The sequence below is a fragment of the Moschus berezovskii genome, chromosome X (genome assembly GCF_049115385.1).
Source record: "Moschus berezovskii isolate FMDL1 chromosome X, NW_MosBer_1.0, whole genome shotgun sequence".
Lineage (NCBI taxonomy): Eukaryota > Metazoa > Chordata > Mammalia > Artiodactyla > Moschidae > Moschus > Moschus berezovskii.
The window spans coordinates 75867388-75892897 of NC_142488.1; the positions used below are offsets into that span (position 1 = coordinate 75867388).

Below are 25510 nucleotides of genomic sequence, written 5' to 3' on the forward strand. Positions count from 1 at the left end.
TTCATGCAAAGATGGGCTTGATAAAGAACAGAAATGGTATGGACCTAACAGAAGCAGAAGATATTAAGAAGAGGTGACAAGAACACACAGAACTATACAAAGAAGATCTTCGTGACCAAGATAAACATGATGGTGTGATCACTCACCTAAAGCCATACATCCTGTAATGTGAAGTCAAGCAGACCTTAGAAAGCATCACTACAAACAAAGCTAGTGGAGGTGATGAAATTCCAGTTGAGCTATTTCAAATCCTGAAAAATGATGCTGTGAAAGTGCTGCACTCAATATGCCAGCAAATTTGGAAAACTCAGCAGTGGCCACAGGACAGGAAAAGGTCAGTCTTCATTCCAAGCTCAAACTACCACACAATTGCACTCATCTCACACACTAGTAAAGTCATGCTCAAAATTTTCCAAGCCAGGCTTAAGCAATATGTGAACCGTGAACTTCCAGATGTTCAAGTTGGTTTTATAAAAGGCAGTGGAACCAGAGATCAAATTGCCAACATCTGCTGGATCATCAAAGAAGCAAGAGAGTTCCAGTAAAACATCTAGTTCTGCTTTGTTGACTATGCCAAAGTCTTTTGCTGTGTGGAAAATTCTGAAAGAGATAGGAATACCATAACCCTTGACCTGCCTCTTGAGAAAACTATATGCAGGTCAGGAAGCAACAGTTAGAACTGGACATGGAACAACAGACTGGTTCCAAACAGGAAAAGGAGAACGTCAAGGCTGTATATGGTGGTGATGGACAGGGAGGCCTGGCGTGATGTGATTCATGGGGTCGCAAAGAGTCGCATATGACTGAGCAACTGAACTGAACTGAACTAAACTGAATGATAATTGGAATCAAAAGAGGCTAATCCATTTGTCTGCAGATGGACATCTAGATTACTTCCATGTCCTGGCTATTATAAACAGTGCTGCAATAAACATTGGAGTACATGTGTCTCTTTCAATTCTGGTTTCATCAGTGTGTATGCCCAGGAGTGCGATTGCTGGGTCATAAGGCAGCTCTATTTCCAGTTTTTTAAGGAATCTCCACACTGTTCTCCATAGTGGTTGTACTAGTTTGCATTCCTAGCAACAGTGTAAGAGGGTTCCATTTTTCCACACCCTCTCCAGCATTTATAGCTTGTAGACTTCTGGATAAGAGCCCTTCTGACTGGCATGAAATGGTACCTCATAGTGGTTTTGATTTGCATTTCTATGATTATGAGTGATGTGGCGCATCTTTTCATGTGTTTGTTAGCCATCTGTATGTCTTCTTTGGAGAAATGTCTCTTTACTTCTTTGACCCATTTTTCGATTTAATCGTTTATTTTTCTGGAATTGAGCTGAAGGAGTTGCTTGTATATTTTTGAGATTAATCCTTTATCAGTTGCTTCATTTTTTATTATTTTCTCCCATTCTGAAGGCTATCTTTTCAAATTGCTTATAGTTTCCTTTCTGCAGACAAATGGATAAGAAAGCAGTGGTACGTATACACAATGGAGTATTACTCAGCCGTTATAAAGAATACATTTGAATCAGTTCTAATGAGGTGGATGAAACTGGTGCCTATTATAGAGAGTGAAGTAAGCCAGAAAGAAAAACACCAATACAGTATCAGTTCAGTTCAGTCACTCAGTCGTGACCCACTCTTTGAACCCCATGAATCACAGCACGCCAGGTCTCCCTGTCCATCAGCAACTCCCGGAGTTCATTCAAACTCATGTCCATCGAGTCGGTGATGCCATCCAGCCATCTCATTCTCCGTCGTCCCCTTCTCCTCCTGCCCACAATGCCTCCCAGCATCAGAATCTTTTCCAGTGAGTCAACTTTTCACATGAGGTGGCCAAAGTTTCAGCTTCAGCATCAGTCCTTCCAATGAACACCCAAAATCGATCTCCTTTAGAATGGACTGGTTGGATCTTCTTGCAGTCCAAGGGACTCTCAAGAGTCTACTCCAGCAACACAGTTCAAAAGCATCAATTCTTCAGCGATCAGCTTTCTTCATAGTCCAACTCTCACATCCATACATGACCACGGGAAAAACAATAGCCTTTACTAGACGGACCGCTGTTGGCAAAATAATGTCTCTGCTTTTTAATATGCTATCAAGGTTGGTCATAACTTTCCTTCCAAGGAGTAAGCGTCGTTTAATTTTATGGCTGCAATCAGCACCCACAATGATTTTGGAGCCCAGAAAACCAAAGCCTGTCACCATTTCCACTGTTTCCCCATCTATTTCCCATGAAGTGATGGGACCAGATGCCATGATCTTTGTTTTCTGAATGTTGAGCTTCAAGCCAACCTTTTCACTGTCCACTTCCACTTTCATCAAGAGGCTTTTCAGTTCCTTTTCACTTTCTGGCATAAGGGTAGTGTCTTCTGCATATCTGAGGTTATTGATATTTCTCCCGAAAATCTTGATTCCACCTTGTGCTTCTTCCAGCCCAGCGTTCCTCATGATGTACTCTCCATAGAAGTTAAATAAGCAGGGTGACAATATACAGCCTTGACGTACTCCTTTTCCTATTTGGAACCAGTCTGTTGTTCCATGTCTAGTTCTAACTGTAGCTTCCTAACCTGCATACAGGTTTCTCAAGAGGCAAGTCAGGTGGTTTGGTATTCCCATCTCTTTCAGAATCTTCCACAGTTTATTGTGATCCACACAGTCACCGGCTTTGGCATAGTCGATGAAGCAGAAATAGATGTTTTTCTGGAACTCTCTTACTTTCTCCATGATCCAGTGGATGTTGGCAATTTGATCTCTGGTGCCTCTGGCTTTTCTAAAACTGCTTGAACATCTGGAATTTCATGGTTCACATATTACTGAAGCCTGGCTTGGAGGATTTTGAGCATGACTTTATTAACGTGTGAGATGAGTACAATTGTGCAGTAGTTTGAGCATTCTTTGGCGTTGCCTTTCTTTGGAATTGGGATGAAGACTGACCTTTTCTAGTCCTGTGGCCACCGCTAAATTTTCCAAATATGCTGGCATATTGAGTGCAGCACTTTCACAGCATCATCTTTCAGGATTTGAAATAGCTCAACTGGAACGCATATATATGGAATTTAGAAATATGGTAACAATAACCCTGTATAAGAGACAGCAAAAGACACAGGTGTATAGAACAGTCTTTTGGGCTCTGTGGGAAAGGGCGAGGGTGGGATGATTTCGGAGATTGGCATTGAAACATGTGTATTATCATATGTGAAACGAATCACCAGTCCAGGTTCGATGCATGGTACAGGATGCTCGGGGCTGGTGTACTGGGGAAAATCAGAGGGATGGGATGGGGACGGAGGTGGGAGGGTGGTTCAAGATGGGGAACACATGTACCCCCGGGGCTGATTCATGTCAATGTATGGAAAAAGCCAATACGATAATGTAAAATAATTAGCCTCCAGTTAAAAAATAAAAGAAAAAAACCTCAACATTCAGAAAACTAAAAAAAAAAAAAAAAACAAAAAAACCTATCATCTATTTATATATCTACCTGAATCTTTGTCTATTATTTATAATTCATCAAAACTGACAACTTGATTTCAATGACCAAGCCTTTGAAAACTACTTCCCTTTCCATATTTTAGCTACCATGCAAAAGCGCCTAAAGAAGGAGAAAAAAGCAAAGAAAAGACTACAAGAAGTCTTGGAATTTGAATCAAAGCGCAGGGAGCAAGTGGAGCAAGCACTTAAGCAAGCCACTACTAGTGACAGTGGACTAAGGATGCTGAAAGGTAATGTGTGAATTGGAACTTCACAATCAGGGTACACAAAGGGGAGGGGGTGAGGGAGGGAGATGGAGTGGGAGAGATTTTGTCCAGGATCAATCAATACATCAGTGCTTCCCAAGTGGCTCAAATAGTAAAGAGACCTGGGTTTGATCACTGGGTTGGGAAGATCTCTTGAAGGAGGGCATGGCAATCCACTCCAGTATTCTTGCCTGGAGAATCTCCATGGATAGGGGATCCTGGAGAGCTACAGTCCATGGGGTCACAAAGAGTTGGCCATAAATGAGTGACATCCATTTGAAGCCAAGTGTTTTAGGTCATTAATTATATTTGTCAAAATAATCCCTACTCTGGGAGATATAAATATAAAAGCTTAGGAATAACAGGAAATCCTCCTGGTTTTTGCAGAAGTAATATTGATAACTTCCTTACACTTAAAATGTATTTTATCTCCATTCATGTTAAAATATATTAATGTTTATTTTAATTAGCTTTAGAAGGCTGGTTGCTTTCATGCAGACTGTATCAGTGGTGAGGGCTTCAAGAGTACCTGGTTGAAAAAGAATGTTCTAAATAAACTACTGGAGCTCCTGTGAGAAGAGGTGTTTCTCATGAAATCTCTTAATTCCAAATTTTGCTGATTCTATTTTAAATTATGAAACTCTACAGCATAATTTTATCTTATAGACTATTCAAGTTCCTCTTTCATAGCATATTAACAGCCGGAGAGGAACCAGAAATCAAATTGCCAACATCCACTGGATCATGGAGAAAGCAAGAAAGTTCCAGAAAAACATCTAGTTCTGCTTTATTGATGATGCCAAAGACTTTGACTGTGTGGATCACAATAAACTGTGGAAGATTCTCAAAGAGATGTGAATACCAGACCACCTGACCTGCCTCTTGAGAAACCTATATGCAAGTCAGGAAGCAACAGTTAGAACTGGACATGGAACAACAGACTGGTTCCAAATAGGAAAAGCAGTACATCAAGGCTGTATATTGTCACCCTGCTTATTTAACTTATATGCAGAGTACATCTGAGGAATGCTGGGCAGGAAGAACCACAAGCTGGACTCAAGATTGCTGGGAGAAATATCAATAAACTCAGATATGCAGATGATACCACCTTTATGGCAGAAAGTGAAGAGGAAATAAAAAACCTCTTGATGAAAGTGAAAGAGGAGAGTGAAAAAGTTGGCTTAAAGCTCAACATTCAGAAAACAAAGATCATGGCATCTGGTCCCATCACTTCATGGGAAATAGATGGGAAACCAGTGGAAACAGTGTCAGAGTTTATTTTTTCAGTCTCCAAAATCACTGAAGATGCTGATTGCAGCCATGAAATTAAAAGATGCTTACTCCTTGGAAGGAAAGTTATGACCAACCTAGATAGCATATTAAAAAGCAAAGATATTACTTTGCCAACAAAGGTCCGTCTAGTCAAGGCTATGGCTTCTCCCATGGTCATGTATGGATGTGAGAGTTGGACTGTGAAGAAAGCTGATTGCCGAAGAATTGATGCTTTTGAACTGTGTTGCTGGAGAAGACTCTTGAGGATCCCTTGGACTGCAAGGAGATCCAACCAGCCCATTCTAAAGGTGATCAGTCCTGGATGTTCATTGGAAGGACTGATGCTGAAGCTGAAACTCCAATACTTTGGCCACCTAATGTGACGAGTTGACTCAATGGGAACGACTCTGATACTGGGAGGGATTGGGGGCAGGAGGAGAAGGGTTTGACAGAGAATGAGATGGCTGGATGGCATCACTGACTTGGTGGACATGAGCTTGAGTGAACTCCGTGAGTTGGTGATGGACAGGGAGGACTTGCGTGCTGTGATTCATGGGATCACAAAGAGTCAGACACGACTGAGCAACTGAACTGAACTGAACTGATACGTAACTGATATGTGTAAATAATAAGAATGATCCTAAGAATTTTATACATACATGTACACATATTCCATACATGATATGACACAAGCATGAATTGAAAGAGTGTTTCTTCAAGTGCCGTATACTAAGAATTAATAGAGAAATCCATGCAAATGTTCAATCATATTTTTACCTCCTAAAAATTAAATTCCCTTTTTGTTGTGACTATCTTAAATCATTGTCATCACAGTCAATAGAAATACACGGCTAGATTATGCTCTATGTTATGATCTAGATTATGCTAGATTAGCTCATGATAGCCATGGTCTGTATTATGCTATAGATTATGCAAGATTAGCTCATGACAGCCATGCCTCATTGAGACACAGAAGAGAGAGGATAAATAATAATACATCAATATCTCATACTGTGGAACATCTTAGACAATGGGAGCAAGATGGAACAAATGTTCAGTACACTAATTATTTGAGGCTCTGAAGATGTAATTCTGAGGACACTTGATTTTTTTAATGTATTTCGAATCCACCCATATGTGAATTCCACTGTAGTTCCAGTGTTCTCTGTTATAAAGGAAAAGCGGATGTTTTTACAACATGTGGGTAACTTGTATTCAAATCATTTCTTTATCACATTAATCCTTGATGATATTGGATGATAGAAAGACTTCTGTTATGATATTACCCAAGGGTGTCTGAGCAATTTATATACAGAAATGGCCATATTAAGCTGTGCTTCATGAATTTGAATAACTTTTAGATAATCATATTTAAAATTAAAAATAAGAAACCCGTCTCCTTGTTTCTTCTCCCTAAGTTTTTGTTTGTTTGTTTGTTTATTTGTTTTAAAATATTCATAGATCTCTTGGCCCCAAGAGCCAGTACTAAATAAAGACCAGAAATCATAGTCTGTGATTTAGTGTTCATGTACATTTACCATAGAGATAATCATCATCTATCACATTTCACAAATGGAAAATATATATAAGAATGGGGTAATTATATTTTTTCCTTATTCCATAGTCAGGGCACATTACCTGATATTCTGAGTGGGTTTTTATGGATAGATTATTTTTCTGAGATTTATCTCTAGAGAGTAAAATGAATAAAGAAGTATTTACTATATACCTGGAAATTTATGCCCAATTGTAGAATTTAGTTAAGGTTTATAATCCTCCTTACCATTATAGGAAAGGGGACCTCTTCCAGGGCCCAAGAGTGAGCTCTTGCCTAACAATTGGCAATGGATTGTCCAAGGAGGCACAAGTTACTTTATTGGGAAGGGGCCCCCTAGGTGGAGAGCATGAGGGTAAGGGAACCCAGGATAACTGCTTTGCCATGTGGCTCACAGTCTTGGATTTTATGATAGATTAGATTCCAAGTTGTCTCTGGCCAATCACTCGTGACTCAGGATCCTTTCTGGTGGCATGCACATCACTCAGCAAAGATAGATTCTAGCAAGAAGGATTCTAGGAGGTTGGTAGGACATATGGACAGGTATTTTCTCTCTCCTTTTGACCTTTCCCAAATTCTTCCAGTTGGTAGTAGCTTGTTAGTTCTGCATTCCTTACCAGGACCACCTTTTGTAAGATAACTCATGCATGTGGTTACTCCGGTGCCTGGCCAGGCCGGGAGGTTTCATTCAGTTGTTCTCTAAACACTACCATTAAAAATATATTGAAGTAGATGGTAACCTGAACCCTGTATACGAGACTGCAAAAGAGACATAGACATATAGAACAGTCTTTGGGACTCTGTGGGAGAGGGTGAAGGTGGGATGATTAGGGAGAACGGCATTGTAGCATGTATATTATCATAAGTGACCAGTCCAGGATCGACGCATAATACAGGATGCTTGGGGCTGGTGCACGGGGATGACATGGAGGGGGGATATGGGGAAGAGGGAGGTGGGAGGGGGGTTCAAGAAAGAGAACACACGTACACCCGGGGTGGATTCATGTCAATGTATGGCAAAACCAACCAATATATTAATGTAAGGTAATTTGCCTTCAAAAAAATAAATTAAAAAAAAATATTGAAATACAAAAAAAAAAAATCAAAATGCCACTCAAAGTCTCATGTTTACTATAGGACCAAGACCCTGGCCAGCTGAGAGTTTTTACTTAAATGGAATCAGAAAAAACAGAATATACCTTAATCTTGAGTGTCACTTCTTTCAGATACTGTGATTCCAGATATTGAAATAGAAAACACTGGAACTCCACATGATAGTACTGCAATGCAAGGTACAGTAAACTGCGTACTTCTTTCTACAACTACTCAATATGTGATCACAGAGGGTTGGATGGGGATGAACTCCTTTGTTGATACTTTTCATATAAGTAACATAAATAAATAAGTTAAACTTTTCTTACTTTGTGATAGGGTAAAAGTCTGTAATGTTTATTGAGACTATGTATTTAGGGACTAGGAATTTTACATATACAATGTGAGCAAATTTCTTGTATGTTTACTTGTTAAAATAATGTACATTCATAAGTTAGGCATATTCTAAAAATATAAAATGTGAATATAATTTACCTTTTTAGAAGTGTACAATAACACAGTTTTTAAATCTCACTACTTTAATGTTTGTAAAAGACACTAGTACAATAATCATGACCTATCAACATTTGAAAAGTATTCTAGGCAATATTTTTATCAATATTTAAGTTCTGATGCCAAATTTAGATATTTTAGAAACTGACTAAATATGAAAATAAGAGCAGGACTTGTAATTCATAATTTGTAAGATTCCCATTTTTGCTTAGATCCTTTAAAATATTTAAAAGTATTTAGTAGTAAGAAAATAGGCAAAACTAATATAGAGTCTCATTGGAGTATAAACACAAATAAAAATAAAAATTCAATTTGACCACTGGAGTTTTTCTGTGTCTTTCTAATGCAGTTTTCTAGCCCTCTGTATGCAGATTACATTTATTTTCATATTCATGTCTCGCTCTAATAAAAAAGGAAAAAAAAAAAAAAACAGTTACCTAACTTTCAAAAAGGAAACAACCATAGAAATGTTGCCTTTTGGAGGTTTAACTAATCAGTGCCTTTCCATGGTGTAATGACTGGAAGACAACAGAACCAGATATGACCAAAAGATCCATGTGAGTTTGTGTGTGGATCTCCATTTTATGTGGCAGTTTCAGAAAATTTAGAAATCCTCACTCATGAAGTTTTGCACATCATCTTTGCAAATCCAGGAGTGTCAACGATCATGGATATTCTGGGAATGCCTGATTCTGCTGCAGCTGGATAGACTTAACTAATGTATTAACTTTACTAAGTGTGGAAGCATGCATGTGTATCTCATAAACTTTTGCTTTGTCTCATGCCTCTTTCACTTACGTGCTTTCTTCTCTTAACTTAAAGGCTGTGTCTGTGTGGGCAAAGCCAATTTGAATGGGACTCAGTGTTTATCCAATCAATTTACCACTGTGAAATTTATAAATAAATCCCCACTAGTTGTGGGCTACCACTATATACGGTTGCCACCACAGGTCCAAGGTAGGATTGAGCAAGTCTGAAGCATATGATCCCTTGTTAATCTGTAAAACACAAATGTAGACTGAGTCTTTAAGGAGCGTTGAGCTTGATTGGGCCCTCCTTTATGTGAGATATAAGGTCATCTTTGGAACTGTAGAAGGTAGACCATCAACAGGTTGTATCTTTATTATCCTTTAATCTTATACTCACCAATCATAGCTATTTGTTATATATGTATATATATATCTGTGTGTGTTTCCTCTGTCCACGGGATTTCCCAGGCAAGAATACTGCAGTGGGTTGCCATTTCTTTTTCCAGGGGATCTTCCCAACCCAGGGATCCAACCTAGGTCTCCCACAATGCAGGTGGATTCTTTACTGTCTGAGCCACCAGGGAAGCCCATGTATCTTATATCTATCTATATTATATATAAGTTCCTTTAGCCCCCAGTAATAGCATCTTTCCCAACTCTGAAATAAATGTTTATTTTTTAGTTAGTGCTAAAGTTAGTTCATTTCAGTGCAACAAACAGGTAACTTATTCATAGAAGGCCAATTAGATGATATAAGGAAAAGTTACATTCACTATTTGGCTCAGTCGTTTATTTTAATGAAATCTGCAAAAAATGGCTTTTGATATTAACTTGTGATTAGAAGAAAACGCATTTAATATTTGTACTCGGTGAGCATAATTTTAATAAGCTTTCATAGTTTTTGCTAGCTAAATATTAGAAAATTAAATTACTTTTAAAAAGATTGCGATAGAACATATTTTAAAGCAAGGGGATTAATTTTATATATACTTTTCAAATAATAAGTCAAATTTTCTAGCATTTGTGGTTAATATTTTACAAATATATGGTAAAATATGATGATTAATAATTTTTATTAAATATCTGCCTTTTAGGTTATGTTAAATAGTATTCTTGATAAATATGGTAAAAATGAAAAAGTTAATATTCTCACCTTCCTTAGCACAATATATAAGTATGATAAATGATAAAGTTCATATCATCAATTTATGAAAAACTAGAGTAAATGCCTTGTATTAATATGATAGTAGAATCACGATTTAATATCTAAAAGAGATTACTTTATGAGCAAAAATTGATTTATTCTATTAACTAGGTGAATAGATACCTGAAAATATTATCAGAATTAATCTTAAAAATAATTCATTGAATCAATCAATTCAAATAATTATCAAAACATCTCAATAATATTACTTTTTTGTTTAAGATGTTCAAAATTGAGTAATTACTTTTATATGTACCTATGAACTTGACACAATGTATAATGTTTGGTGGACATAAAATGCAATTTTAACTATTATTTTTCCTTTCTGCCTGATAATTTTGTTCTTTTATGTTATCCTTCTTTTCTTTTGTGACATATTTTGATACTATTTTCATCTTTTTCATTTCCCTCCTTCTGGTTGGTTGTAGCTTGTTCCGCATTCTTTAACAGGAAATTTTTTAACTTGGACGATTATTTCCTAGCATTGTCTGTGAGGGTCAGTTCATGCATTCTAATACAATGCTATTCTCACAACCCATTTCCATCACAGCAAACAATTCCAGCATCAGTGAAGTCTTTTTTCTCTCTATTGTCAATATCTCTGTTGGATAGAAATCTGTCATTCATTTAGTGCTCTTTCTTTGAAATTCAGTTAGTTGCATTGTGACATTTCCTTAAGAGAGCTTAAAGAGGATTTGGAAGAATGCTGCTTAGCTATCATTCAAAGTAATAAAGTCCTGTATAGTTTTATGATAATTTCCACAAACTGCCCACATACTGCTATACTTATATGTATTCTAAATCTCTTCAGCTTGGTTATTTTATGTCTTTTATACTTTGAGTGTCGTTTGACAGACAAGTTATTATGCATAGACCACTTTCTGATAAAAGGATTTCTGTATTCCTTATATTTTAGTGGTCTATATAGCAACTCCTCCTCTATACTATAAGGTGATCAAAAAAAATGAATACACACCCGTTCTGATAGCAGTGTCCACTATTTCTGGAAGTGAAGGATGTATACTAATATCCTCCCACCCAGATTCTCATAACAAAGCTGGTGGCCTGCAAGACACACATAAACCATCTTATCAACTAATCTCCTTTTCACATAAAATAAACATATCAGTTGTCATTAAGTGTACCTTCAGATCAATGATTTTTGCAAATGACACTAAAATACCATTTGTGTAGTGCATTTTTGCTGATTAAAGCAAATTAAATTTGCACAACTACAAGTGAGATGGTAAAAACTAAAGCCAAACTGCAGTACCATTAGCTAACAAAGTGATATCTTCTCTTTACTGCATTCTGCCATTTAGTTATTATCCTATTGGAAATCTAATTATAATTCTTTTACTCCCTAGTCAAACTTCACAGTTTTCACAAGCTTAGCACTGACAAGTGATTTAATTACATTTTATTGCTCATGCCAAGATTGACTTAACTTCACTTGGAGACCTAAAAGCCCTCTCAGTTTCTCAGATTCCCTGTTTGCACATTACAGCAACAGTCCCTTTAATTAATTAGCATGAACAGCAGTAACATGAACTGCTGAACAGAAAATAGCATCACTTTATGATTGAAGGGAGACTTCTCCTTTTGCATGTTTATACCTTAGTTAAACTTTGTATGACTGTATTTCATTGTTCAGAGCTGCTGGTACAGTACATGTTTCTTAAATATTAAAAATGGGTATTGTCATCTTAATATCAGATAAAGCAAATCCAGAACATGAAGCTCCTAAATTTTGGAAAAAAAATAGCCTTCGTGAACTGGCTTTCTAGTAACAAAATATTATTTTCAAATATTTATTTCAATAACATCATAAAATACAAAGGCACAGTGTCACATTGCTCTCTTTTCTGCTAGTGCATCTGTTTGGGGAAGAAAACAAAACAAAAATATCTAGGAACTGATTTTGTAAGAGGAATGTCAATCTCTTTGAATAATTTTCATATTTACTTTTTGCCTACATTTCACAATGACAAAACATGATTTAACACTGGAATATATTTTTCATCTGATATTTTTCAATAAATAGGATGGAATCATACATGATTTTCCCTTCTTTTTGATACTAACACATTGGAAGTGGATATTAATTCCAACCTACATGTCAAAAGTAAACCAAACTTTGGTATAAAAGATAAACCTATTAAACCTCCCTTTTCCCCCTGTGAAAAATTTTTGTTCAGGAAAAAAATGTGAGAGCTTATTCAAAGAATTTAAGCTTACCATTCTAATATGTAAAATCCATGATCTCGTCTATGCAGTGTTTGGTGAATATGTCACTGAAGAATTAAAAGCAAGGTGAATAAAGTGTTGTTTGACTGTAAAAATAGCAGACACAATCTAGATGTCTCTATGTTACAAAGAACTCATATTTTATGATGTAATTTAATATATGTATATATATATTTATAATACAGAATTTTAAATATATTTATACTATGAAATTTATATGAATATGTTTATTCTTATTTATTTTATCAAAATCAGTTTGAACATTGGTCTCTCATTCCTTGACCTTTTATACCTCATTATCTTCTTTCTTTGCTGCTCACTTGGTAACCAAAACAACTCTTTTCCAAAGATCTTAAGATGACATATCAGTATTTATTGAAAACAATTACCCTTGAGCTAAGCTTGTCATTGAAGTATTTCATAAAGTATCAAGGAAAGTGATGGTAGGAGCAAGTAAGTGAACTGGAAAAGAGAAATTACATATGATTTCTTGCCACATATGTGATATGACAAGAAAAAGTAAGAGAACATATAGAATTTCTCTATAGTCATTTCTACTAACTCCCACCAGGGTGTGGTCTAAATCTTTCTCTTTATGGACTATTTTCTGCCCTACCTTCATAACCATTATGTTCCCTCTCCTATGATGCCTTGTACTGTGTTGGAAAATATACACAGGCACTCTAATATTCCCATTGTTAAGTAGAAGTGTTCTCTTGTAAAGCAGAAATACATAACTTGTTAGAAATTAGAAGGATTGTGAGAAATGGGTCCTCTTCCCTCTTAAATATTTCCTTTAAGAATGAGAGACTTTTACCACCCAGAGAAACTTTACTGCAACTGCCGTTATAAGTGGAAAAAGGCTGTAGCACACACCCCACAGAAAAAATCCTAGCATAGCATCTTTATTTAAAGCAGTATTTTTTCCTTTGTAAGATTCATTAGACAGAATCTTTCTTTTTACTTTGTTTCTCAAGAATTATTTGTCTCTAATTGTATTCATCCTCCGAAGGATCATTATTTTAACTGATTGTACTTCCCAACCCATATCATAGTTCTTTCCTGTGAATTACTTGTCAGATTATAGCATATATTATGCTTCTATTTCTTTTTTAGGAAAATGTGACAAACATTACTTAATACTTTAGCGCCTGGTTTTCGTGGATTGGTTTACACCACTTACCACTGCATTGTTAAAAGAATATTTGCAGTGACTAAAAGCTGTCATGATAATTATGATAATGTAAAATCTCATCTACACATCTAAGAATTCCAGCTATATATCACTCACATAATAGATGAAATTGTAATTGTAGGGATAGAAAGATAGTGAGACTTACAAGCCAAAATAGGTTGATATGCCACTAAGCATTTTAGAGTCTACAAGGCTAATTCATTAATTAACAGATCTTTCTGACTATAATCTAAGGAGGGTTAACTCAATGCACATAACTATTTAACCACTTACTTTATGTTCCATCCTCTTTACACATGCAATACAAATTTTTTAGCTTAAGAGTCACCCTATCTCAGTTAGCAAGCCAGATATGCCTGAGGAACATGCAAAAGGAAAGCCTTTCTTAAACTAAAACTTTTTTTTTTATTTTTCACTTTCACATTTGTGTTTTACTCAAGAAAACAGCCAGCATTCTTATAGAAGGTTGTAATCATATGTCACTATTGTCACATCACTTACAAAATAAAATTATTATATTGCTGATATGCAAATATGTGGTGGCTCTACACCAAGATGTTTATCACTCTTGGAATGAGGATCGATGCTGTAAAATTGGAACAAAAAGAAAAGAAAGGCACTACCAAGTATTTGTATAACCTGGTGAACTTTGTGCCGTTTTTTTCTTTTTGGGGGAACTTAATTTTGAAAGGTAACTTATGGAGTGACTTAACTGACACTTCAAAGGATAGATTCAGGCATGGCTGAATCCAGAAACCCAAATAATAAATCCATTCAAGGTTTCTCCTTTCTCAGTTCCCTCCAGTCTCCCTTCCCTTTGAAGACTTAGATTTTTTTTGGGGGGGTGGGGGGTGGGATTGGCTAAATTTTCCTGTTCCATTGCACAAAATGTTGCAAGTCCAGGCTTACTGCTACCTCACTCATTAGTAACATATTCCATCAGAAAGAGGATCATGTCTTTGTGCCATTATTAATACACAGATCTGCTAACAGGATTATTTCTGTGTAATATTTGATTAACCAAAATAGACTAAAGCCAACTATAATTTAATAATCACTTCTGCCTTAAAAGTTTGCATAAATTTGGGTAATACTTAAAAATTACACAAAAACAAAATCTCTTTTCTATTTGAAACTGTGAAGAGAAGCTTAAGTACTAATAGAAAGAAATTTTCTATTTGTGGCTGAATTCACATCACCATATTGGAACTAGACCTTAACAGATTTTTATTTAATTTTATACTAGGATTCCTTTCTGTGGGACAGTACCATGAAGGTTTATTTGTTGCTCAAAGGAATATTTTTCTCGTTTTTGACAGCCATATAACATTCCATTTGGAAATTAAATTTAATTTAAAGAAAAATATTGTTTGGAATTTTTTACCGACCTCCTTGATGCTCCTTAATCCACTAACCCCAAAGTTTATGATTTGCATATTTAATACTTGAACACTAGTAATAGCCTGCATATTAAAGTTGGATACTACCTCAGTATTACAAATGGTTATTTGAACAAATTTACCAATTCCTCTACTAGCTTTAAAGAAAGTATCGTTTTTTATGTTTTTCTTCTCTATTTCCCTATTCTTCCAAATTTAAGTGCTCTTACTTTCTTCAAAACAATACAAATGTGTGTCCTGTCGATCCCACCATTGATGAGTAACTAAAATGAGTGAGTCAAAACCTGCAACTCAAATCTTAAAATCTCCTGATAATTGCATTTCAATGGGAAATGTTGGAAGTGGTCATTTTTAATGTTCAAATAAACATTCAATGTTTTTACATTACTCTCATTGTCATTTTCTCCATATTTTGATTTCATATTATGATTATTTGAGTTTTATAGTGTTTTTCTATTTGACCCTAGAATTTTTACTGCAATAGCATAGAAACATAAGAAGCTCACCTCTTTTACCATGGCATGATCTACAATAAAAAATAGTGAAAGAATATAGCATTCCACATGTGACATAAATGCTTAGAATGGCTTTGTATGCCTTCTAACATAGTCAGCATCCCATGAATAGTAGTTTTTATTTATTCTCCTTTCCCTTTCTTTCTCTTCCTCGCTGGAAAGTAAAATTCAAAAACTTTTAGAACACTTAGTGTAGCTCAAAATTTTCAGGTATGTGCATTAAGCTCGTGAATGTTTATTGACATTTTTAACTCATCTGTAGGAGGAACAATGAAGTAGTGGGAAGAAGACTGGTCTAGTAGTCAGGGTTTCTCAGTTACTAACTGGCTAACTCAGTTACTAACCTTGAGAAGTCATTCAACTTCTCTACCTTAATTTTAGAAAAATTATGTTTGCCTGATCTTCCTCGTCAATAATTTAGATCCGTATTCTTTGACAAATATAAGTACACGATATTATTACTATGCCTTATAAAATACATTTGAAGTTAGCATTTCTGTTTGTGTGTGTAGATTTTAATAGGGGTGAAATATTTAGCATATAATTGATATATAATACATCTGTTCTTTTGTATATACTTGTGGTAAACATATTTTTGTATTTTATCCCCATATGAGAATAAGAGGTTATCCATATCCATTTTGAGGATGTTTCTTATAAGAACTAGAGATTAAATAAAGGAGAAAATGGTATATTAAAGAATTCATTCTCAAAAATAAAGTGAGTTAAATACAAGTGAGAGAGATTGATACTCATTATGATACCATTTACAATAAAAAGATGACTTGTACTGGTATTTGTTTTGACTAACGAGTAAGTTTTAAATTTTTAGCGCTAATAAGGCTAAGTGGTTATAATTTTCATTAAATCTCCATTTTTTTTTTTTTTTTGCAGAACCACATTATAAAATAAAGCACTAGACCATTCTGAAAGTGATTCTAAAACAATTCTTTTCTCTAGAGAAAGAGCAATCAAATGTTATTCTTTTTTTTTTTTTTTATCTGCCACTATCTTGTAATGTTCTACTTTTCCTACTCTCAGATTAGAAGCATTGTTTTTATATTACTGTACTAATATCTAACTGGACCTCAAAGTAACCTCATTACTGTTGCTTATTTATCACATTCTGAACATATTTCAGAATTGGAGTTGACTTCATGCAAATAACTGCATAAAATTAATTTGGATTGAACCTAAGACTAAAGTGGACCATTGACCAGCATGCTTTATCTTTCTCTTATTCAAGTTAGGGTAACATGATCTTTTAGATGTGATCTTGTTTTAGTACCAAATAACATAATGCCAATTTGCAAATTAGAAGCATATTACTAATTAAACAAATTTCAAAGAAATAGAAATGTAATACTTAGCAGGGTAAAATATTTATAAAATATTAACATTTGTTCATGAATAAGTTAGCAACCCACAAAAAGAAATATTTGATAGCTCAAAATATGCCTGTGATGAAGCCTAGAAGTTCTTAAGGCAATCCCTTTGTTTATATTATGTAAGTGAATATGATTTGAGGCAACATTTGGAAGAAAATATGAGTCCTGGGTAGAAAAAATAATTTTCTACACTTAAATTTAGTCTTCAAAAACATTATAGACATGTTTCTTAGTAGTTTTTTTTTCTTTTTTTTTTAAGTGAGGGTTTACTTTTAAATAACCATTCTGTTGGGGAAGGAAATCTCATCCTGAAAGGAAATTGTAATCATTAACGAAGATTTTGATTCAGAGAAAATTGTGTGAATCTTTACTCACGTTTTAGATTGTGAAGGGGAAATAAATATGTTTTTAAAATGTCTTTCTTATTAAGCTAGTCATGCATTTCACTGCAGGTAGTAAAACAGTAGAACATGCACAAGGGGCTCATAATGCATATTTTAGAGTTAGGGAATATCATTTAGGCCATTTTTATATTGTCAATATCACACCCAGAGAATTTGATTGAGCTTTAAATTATGCAAATCTACAATTTTGCTCACCTTTGTATAATTTTGCTTTTAATAGAATGAGGCTCACATCAATGAACATATGATTAAGGGATATTTGTAATGAAGTAATACATTTATTACACACAGCTTTATTCAATTCTTGAAAATGTATAGCTCAGCAAAATACTAGAAAGTCAGTTTGTGTTTTTTAGTGAAATTCATTTTGGATTTTTTTTTTCTTTTGGATTTGGAGTAGATTTTGGATTTCATTTGTTGGTATGAAATTTTGACCAGGTTTTATTGTTTTTTCTGTGCAGCCTGAACACTGATGCCGGAACTCCAACTGATCATAGGCACGAATAGGGTGCTGTAGCAGTTACCTGCTTATCTAGTGTTGTAATTTTTTGAAATTCATACTCAAATTCTTAAAATATGGAACCAACGATTACTATTTGTTCGTTACTGATAATTAGAACCTTGTACGTACAGGAAAACATGTTAGAGAATGGGCTTCACAATGTTTAGGGAATAATCATAATGATGATTGAACATGATAAGTTACACTTTTATAACCTTTTTCTTCCACGGAGTTCATAGTGCTTCATAAACATTATTACATTAAACCCGGATCATCCTAGTGGGGTAAGTAGGTGGAAGAATTGTTAAGACACAGAAAATGCTATTTCTAAATGACGTGACAAAAATGAAAATGCAGACAAACCCAGTTTAAGCTGTAATTGCTATGAAATAGCTTTATATTTGGATGACCCAAGATTTAATAGAAATTCATGGGGTCGGACACGACTGAGCGACTGAACTGAACTGAACTAAATGTGAGGAGGTAATTCATATGTGCAAATAATCAATATTTATTATCATTGCATTGAAGATCACCTTTCTGAAAGAAACACATTGCCTGTAGAGTTCTCTAAGGAAACATAGAGAGCTCTAGTTTGTAGGTTTTACCACACCTAGGTCTTCATTTGATTTGTTGATGGTAGAGCAAGTTATTTAATACCTTTCTACTAGTTTGTTCCTTACATGTAAAGAAGGCAACAATAAAAACACATACCTAAGCAGCAAAAAAATACCCCTTTATTATTTTCTGCTCTCCTTCCATTTTAAATACCATTTCCTCTTCATTAAGCTATCAACAAGTAAACAGACCAAGAAATATATATATATGAAAGGAGAAAGGCAGATATTATGGGTCAGTCACATCATGGCTATTTTCCATTGCTCACCCTCTGTCTAGATATGGCCAGATGTCTAAGCTGCTCCACTGATTAGAAATAAATGGGCCATTTTGCTTGAAATGCCCAAGAAATGGCCTCAAGTATATTTAACTGTTTCCTTAGTGGATACCCACCAAAGACTGGTGGCAAATACCTATCATTTCCATGCCTCCTAGGAATCTAATAGGACTTCCCCAGTAGCCTACTGGTGAAAAACCCACCTGCCAATGTAGGAGATGTGAGTTCAATCCCTGGGTCAGGAAGATCCCCTGGAGAAGGGAATGGCAACCCACTCCAGTATTCTTACCTAGGAAATCCCACGGACAGAGGAGCCTGGAGCTCCTGGGAGGAGCTACAGTCCATGGTGTTGCAAAAGAGTTGGAAATGACTTAGCAACTAAACAAGAGTAACAAAATAATCTAATACAGCAGTAGTCCAATGTGCTAGATAGTATCAAAAAAATCAATTCCCCTCCTAAAGTGCTATCTTTACACCAAGCAAAAACTAATCCATTATGTTATTTTTACATCTGCCCTAGAATTAAGTTCGGAGAAGGCAATGGCAAGCCACTCCAGTACTCTTGCCTAGAAAATCGCATGGACAGAGGAGCCTGGTGGGCTTCAGTCCATGGGATCGCTACTAGTCGGACACGACTGAGAGACTTCACTTTCACTTTTCACCTTCACACATTGGAGAAGGAATTGGCAACCCACTCCAGTGTTCTTGCCTGGAGAATCCCAGGGACAGCGGAGCCTTGTCGGCTGCCGTCTATGGGGTCGCACAGAGTCGGACACGACTGAAGCAACTTAGCAGCAGCAGCAGCAGAATTAAGTTCTGATATGACAGAGGTACCACATATTCTATGAAAAATTCCAACTGAGTTTTTATGCATTTCCCAATAACCAGTTCCCTCTGGCAGTACTTGCAATTTCTACTGGAATTGCCACTTTCCCTACACGTTATGAAACATCACATTAATTCATATCAGTGTAACATTCCAGTCATTCCATGCTCTGAAGGATTTTTTAAGGTTTCTGGTGCTGTCTATATACTGTAGAAGATCTATTTGTATGGAGCAGGTATGTTGCTTTAACCCAATTCAGTGAAATAGTGCCAGGGAGGTTCAGGATGGGGGACACATGTACACCCGTGGCTGATTCATGTCAATGTATGACAAAAACCACCACAATATTGTAAAGTAGTTAGCCTCCAATTAAATTAAATTAATTAATTTAAAAAAATCACTGAGAAGAACTGAGGCAAATTTATTTTTAGAAATTTATTAATATCAATTTTTTGAAATTAATAACAAAGAGGCGTTACTTAAAAATAACACCCTGGAATGTCTCATTATTTGATAGTCAAACAGCCTATATTGAACTATGGGGAAACTGAACAGTATTTTCAAATTAACTGCTACTTAAAAATAAACTAATTATATCTTTTTAAAAATAGACATGTTTACTTAACTTCAGTTGATCTATGAGAAATCCTCATGTATTTTCTTCTGGCCTTTTGCCACATATCCACCTTCTTTATGATGCCTGATTTTAGATTTTTATTTTTCATCAGCATCAGATATGTACCACAGAAGGCAAATCTCACACTTCCTTGAGTTTGGAAAAAACAGGTATGCCCTTTTAAAGAAAACTGATGCGTAGAGGTTCATCTCCTGTATGGAGGACACACCAGACTCCTGTGCTATGGGGTATGCCCATGTCAAGCAGCGCTGTTCTAAGCAATGGACTGTATGGGCCTTTACTTTTATTTTTCCAATGGTCGATTTTGTATGTATTTGAATTCCCCCTTTTAATTAACTTATAAATCTTAAAGCAATAATCTCTGCCAGCTCTCCTGAAATGTCAGTGTGTCACCCTTTGTAAGTTCCCAAACTCCCTAACATTCCACTGGAGAAGCTATGTTCATTGCTTTTCCTGATCTTTAATCTTGTTTACAACCAAAATGCATATTAGATCATCTCTGTTTGGAGCTAAAGTACAAACCTTTTTAAAAACATGAAGCATTCAATTACTAATTAGCTGTTTCCTGTTCCTAATGAAGTGAGCATGCCAGGTTTGGATTAAAATTCAGCTACTGTTCTCCTCTGTTTATGGTTCCAGATGTTTTTGTTTTATCTCGGAGTTTACTTTGACAGATACTACTAAGTGATAAATCACTCATATTATAGCTGAAATGTATTTTGAGATTGAAATGTGGCAAACTTTGAGATTGCTCCAAGGATCAGTGTCAGTTAGCAGATTAGTATTTTCTCCTTTCCTATGATCACAATATTGGCATATGTAAAAATGTAACAGAGTCTATGTCAACATTGTATAGCAAGCTGCACAGGAATCTGTTTTGCTGCTAACCTCTAAATTAGCAGCAAAAAAAGTTTTACTACAGTGTATTGTCAACTTACTGTATTCTAAGTAAAAAAAAAAATCATATTAATACTATCTTTTGCTGGCTTAATTTTTCTTTGGATTTTTGAATTTCTGTGGAAACAATTCCTGATAAGCCTTATAAACTGGCACATTTAACGAAGAGTGTGGGCAAATATGTTTGTCTTTTTTAATAAAGAAAAAATTAAACATTAAAGGAGGGATACTTTTTAGAAACTGCATTTTGCTAAAGGACAAATGGTGATTGCTTTTTGCCATTTGTTACTGTGTTTATGTACTTTTTTTTAAACAGGATGTTATTTTGTTTATTATTTGCTTTCAAATTTGTAATGTTCACAATTTGTATTGCATGATTTAAGTTTTAGTTGTATAAATTTTATTTCTGGTAAAATGAGTGTCTGCTGTTTAATGTTGAGGTGCTTTCCTTTGACATTTAGGCTGTGTATACAGAGGATTAGATAGATTGGAAAACTGAATAACTATCCGGTGAATTTTGTTAAAATAAATATTCTCAGACACCATAAAGGAGTCTAAGCAATTCTCTAGAGTGACAGATTACTAGATATCTTCCCAAAATTCAATCTTTGTTTTCTTCTTCCCTGGAAAAGTTCAGATGAATTCCATGGGCTCTAAGGCAAAAGACTTGGTTGCCTTCTAATGAAATCTGACACTTCAGGTGGTCTGAATAACATAGAACTGCATTCTTTATTCTTCTATTACCTTACTTTTGAAAATATTTTAAAGAGTTTATACATTAGAGGGATATATTATCCTCCTGACAATTCTCAGCTTTGACTAGACTGAATTAATATTTCACACGAGGCATATCAGTCCAACAATGATAATGAATTCTGCTTTATATGTGAAGAAAATGCAAACATAGATTTTACGTGTTTCTTAATTCTGAGTGATGGATTTGTACTGATCATCCACACTTTCTTTTCTTCTTCTTTTGTCACCAAAAGTCAATTTTTATGAGGTAGCTGAATAGATATTGGGGCTATAAGCCATGGTTATGGAAAAGAGGAAGGTTAGACAAAGAGGTGGAATTGTTGTTGAAAATTGTTTCCAACTATAACTTTTATCATGAAATATTTTTCTAACTCTAGAATGCAATGGATTCTCTTGATCATCAATATTTAAATAGATATCAGTTTGACTAAACACTATGGTTTAAATGATATTCAGAATTTGTCTCTTTTCATGCAGTATACATGGTCTCATTTAATCTGGAGAGAGGAAACAAAATGTTTCTTTAAAGCTGTCATCACCTTTAGATCATAACCAGATATTCTCTTTTCCTTGTTTTGGTAAAGTACAAGGATCTCAAACATGGCATTCTGTACAAAAGGAAAAGTAATGTTGATAACCACAGACATAATAGTTTTTGAAGATTCTTTTCAGCCTTTGATGTCTTCAGTACTGTGGAAAAGCCAGGACATATAGCATGCAACTTAAAGGATCTTTGAAAACTGACATTAGCGTATAGAAATGTTAAGAAATTTTAATTTTACCAATACTAAATAAAGCCTGTTACATCAGATCATTTAAGTTCCTGAAGATAGAAATTTAGTATTTTAAAGCACATATTACGATTATTCCTGGGAAAAACTAACTCATTTTCTTTTTTTAAAAGAGGTAACTATTACTGTTTAGCAATGGCACAACAATTTTATTTGGTCAGAAAGGCCCTCACTGGCTTTACATAAATGAAGATGCTTGTGATTCCAGTTTATCTCTGAAACTATTCAACATGGAATTATTTTAATTGTTTTTATCAGCAAAGCTTTGTTTACTGAAGGAGTTATTCAATCTATATTACATTTTTCAATAAAAAAAGAGTGTGTGTGCATTTTTAGAACAATGATGTAAGCTTTGTTTTTGCATTAGATTGACCAGTTTAAGAATATGATCTAAATATTAATGCCTAAAGTAACTTGACCACATGTGATGTTTTTCTATGCTCACTTCAGCTTGGCTTTTTGTCTTTTAAGGGAAAAAAATGCGGTAGTGTGTTAGAGACTAGAAACATGTATGGTTTTTCTGTTCTACCATATATTAAGTTAAAGTACACCTTCTTTGTTAAAAATGTACTTGCTAAACTTCTGTAAAATAAAAGCATTATGACTTTGTCAATTGAACTGAGTATTTATTTTCAAGTTACCAACTGCCATTATTGAAGCAGAGTCATAGTACAAATCAACTATTCCATTTAACTTATTTAAACTGGCCAATATTCTTGTTTCCAATTGTTCTTATTGAATCACACCAAATTTCCTTTTCCTGGCTGTGTGTGCTTAGTAAACCTGCTTCCAGGAGGAAGGGTTGTACTAGGAAACAGGAAATATGTGGTGAATTGAGCTGGAAAATATTTTCTGAATATCTATTATTTCTAAAGAGTTTCTCCCACTTTCAGTGAAGAACAGAAATATGAAGGGCATATATCTACTCAGGCCCAAAGAAAATCCAAGTATCCCTGTATCTCCAGATAATAAGCATTGTAGGCTAATGATAAAGCAAAAATTTTAAAAAAGAACCTAATCATAAGCCAAAACCATAACCCTGCCCTACAGTTTATCTAGTCTGTCTCTACCTTCTCCTCGGCTCATTTCCACTAAAATCCTGGAGCTCACCCAAATTCTGGTTCACCAAGGAACCCTCAGTTTTTCCTGTACAGTGCCACTTCCACTCCTCATCCTTCTTAAAAAGGATGTGTTATATCTCACAGTGCTTCTAGCTTGTCAGCCAAAGATTGTAGGTCTTCTGTTTGCAAACCAGATTTCTTTCTTCCACAAATACGTCCTCTCACTATCACCTCATCAACCATCCTTATTTATAGAATTTTTTAAGAGTCCTAGAAAGGTTAAAGCTCTTCCTCTGCTCTAGAGGAAAAATATTCCTAAGGATTTTTGCTGATTAAACAGGTTTGCTCTGGTAGTATGTCCTGTCTTCACCATAGCACAATAAGCAGGGTACCAAATAGTTAATCATATGATATTCAGGGTCACACTATTTAAAGCTTAATGTCATGATCAGAGGACATCTATGGCATTGGTTGCCCATGTCTCAAGGACCCAAGTGCTCAATATTGTCAATAGATCAGCTTACTCAGAAGTTACCCACATTGGCTTAACATTGATGGGGGTATTTGATTCCGGGTTGCATAGATAACCAGACTTACTAGCAGAGCAACTATAGGATTCTCCTGGTTATATGAAGCCCACTTAATTGGTCCATTTGGAGAGAATGAAACCCACCCTCAATCACCATGTTTCCTGGCGTAAAACTGCTTGCAATTTCAAGGCAAACCCTTAACTATCCTTCCAAAGTCTCCTCTTCATTACTTCTTTTCTCCTTTACAACATAAGAATCTTAAGGAAAGAAGCCAGGTATAGGATAGGAATTCCTTCATTGCAGGGAAGTGGTTTCACTGTATGTCAATTTTTTCTCAGGTATATATCTTCTTCTAGAGTTGGGAGGATCAGTGTTACATCACTCTCCTTGCACTCTCTTTGGAAAAAATACAGATTATATTCAGACTATGGCTAAAGGAACTAGATTAGTCTTATAGAAATTTAAGGGACTCGATTGATGGGGTCACAAAGTCGGTCACAACTGACCAACTGAACTGAACTGAACCTCAAGTTCACTGCTTGTGCAGTAATAATGGGAGAACACAACTGCTCTCACATCCACACATATTCACAGTACATTCATGTATAATTGCAATCTTAGTATAAGTGTCTTCCCATACCCTCCCTTCAAAGCAACTAAATATTTAGGGGGTCCAATTGTTATCACTCTGCCCAACTAACTAATATAAATATAAATGAACCCCAAGGGATCTGGTCATCCAGATCCATCCACCAATACCAACATTGTGCCTTCTTACTTAGGGAAAAGTGTCTGTGTGTTCAGTTCAGTTCAGTTCAGTCGCTCAGTCGTGTCCGACTCTTTGCGACCCCGTGAATCACAGCACGCCAGGCCTCCCTGTCCATCACCAACTCCTGGAGTTCACTCAAACTCATGTTCATCGAGTCGGTGATGCCATCCAGCCATCTCATTCTCTGTCGTCCCCTTCTCCTCCCACCCCCAAATCTTCCTAGCATCAAGTAGCATTGCAAAAATAACTTAGGATGTTAGATTAGGGAATGAGTGGTAGTGTCTTTGAAAGTCATCAGCTATAATTAAAACCCACAGATGATGTACCCAACGGTAACTCCCAGTGGAAAAGCAGCATAGATGCCCGCATCCCCCACTAGCAAGCAGGGGCTGGGCAGGGAGGCACGGGCTGCAGTGCTTAGAGTAAGGACCAGGCCTGAATGCCCCAGGGGCAATCTAATGGAGCTAACTTGAGATAGCAAAGCAGACTGTGGGATAGTTACCCCACAAAAAGGTGAAAAGCCTTAACCTAAGACACCACCAGACCCGCTCACAGAAAAAAGGACTGTATAG

The 25510-nt window shown here is 35.6% G+C and overlaps 1 protein-coding gene across 1 annotated transcript in view; it reads left to right on the forward strand.

Moving 5' to 3' along the window:
• The window catches only part of DACH2 (dachshund family transcription factor 2), an 858509-nt gene extending 840652 nt beyond the window's left edge, over positions 1–17857 (forward strand). Inside the window, exons 11-13 of the mRNA XM_055393325.2 lie at positions 3579–3725; positions 7794–7859; positions 17736–17857. Coding sequence (XP_055249300.2) covers positions 3579–3725; positions 7794–7859; positions 17736–17740 — 218 coding nt within the window. The 3' untranslated portion in view covers positions 17741–17857. The remainder of the gene's footprint in view (positions 1–3578; positions 3726–7793; positions 7860–17735) is intronic.
• Positions 17858–25510: the final 7653 nt, after the last annotated feature.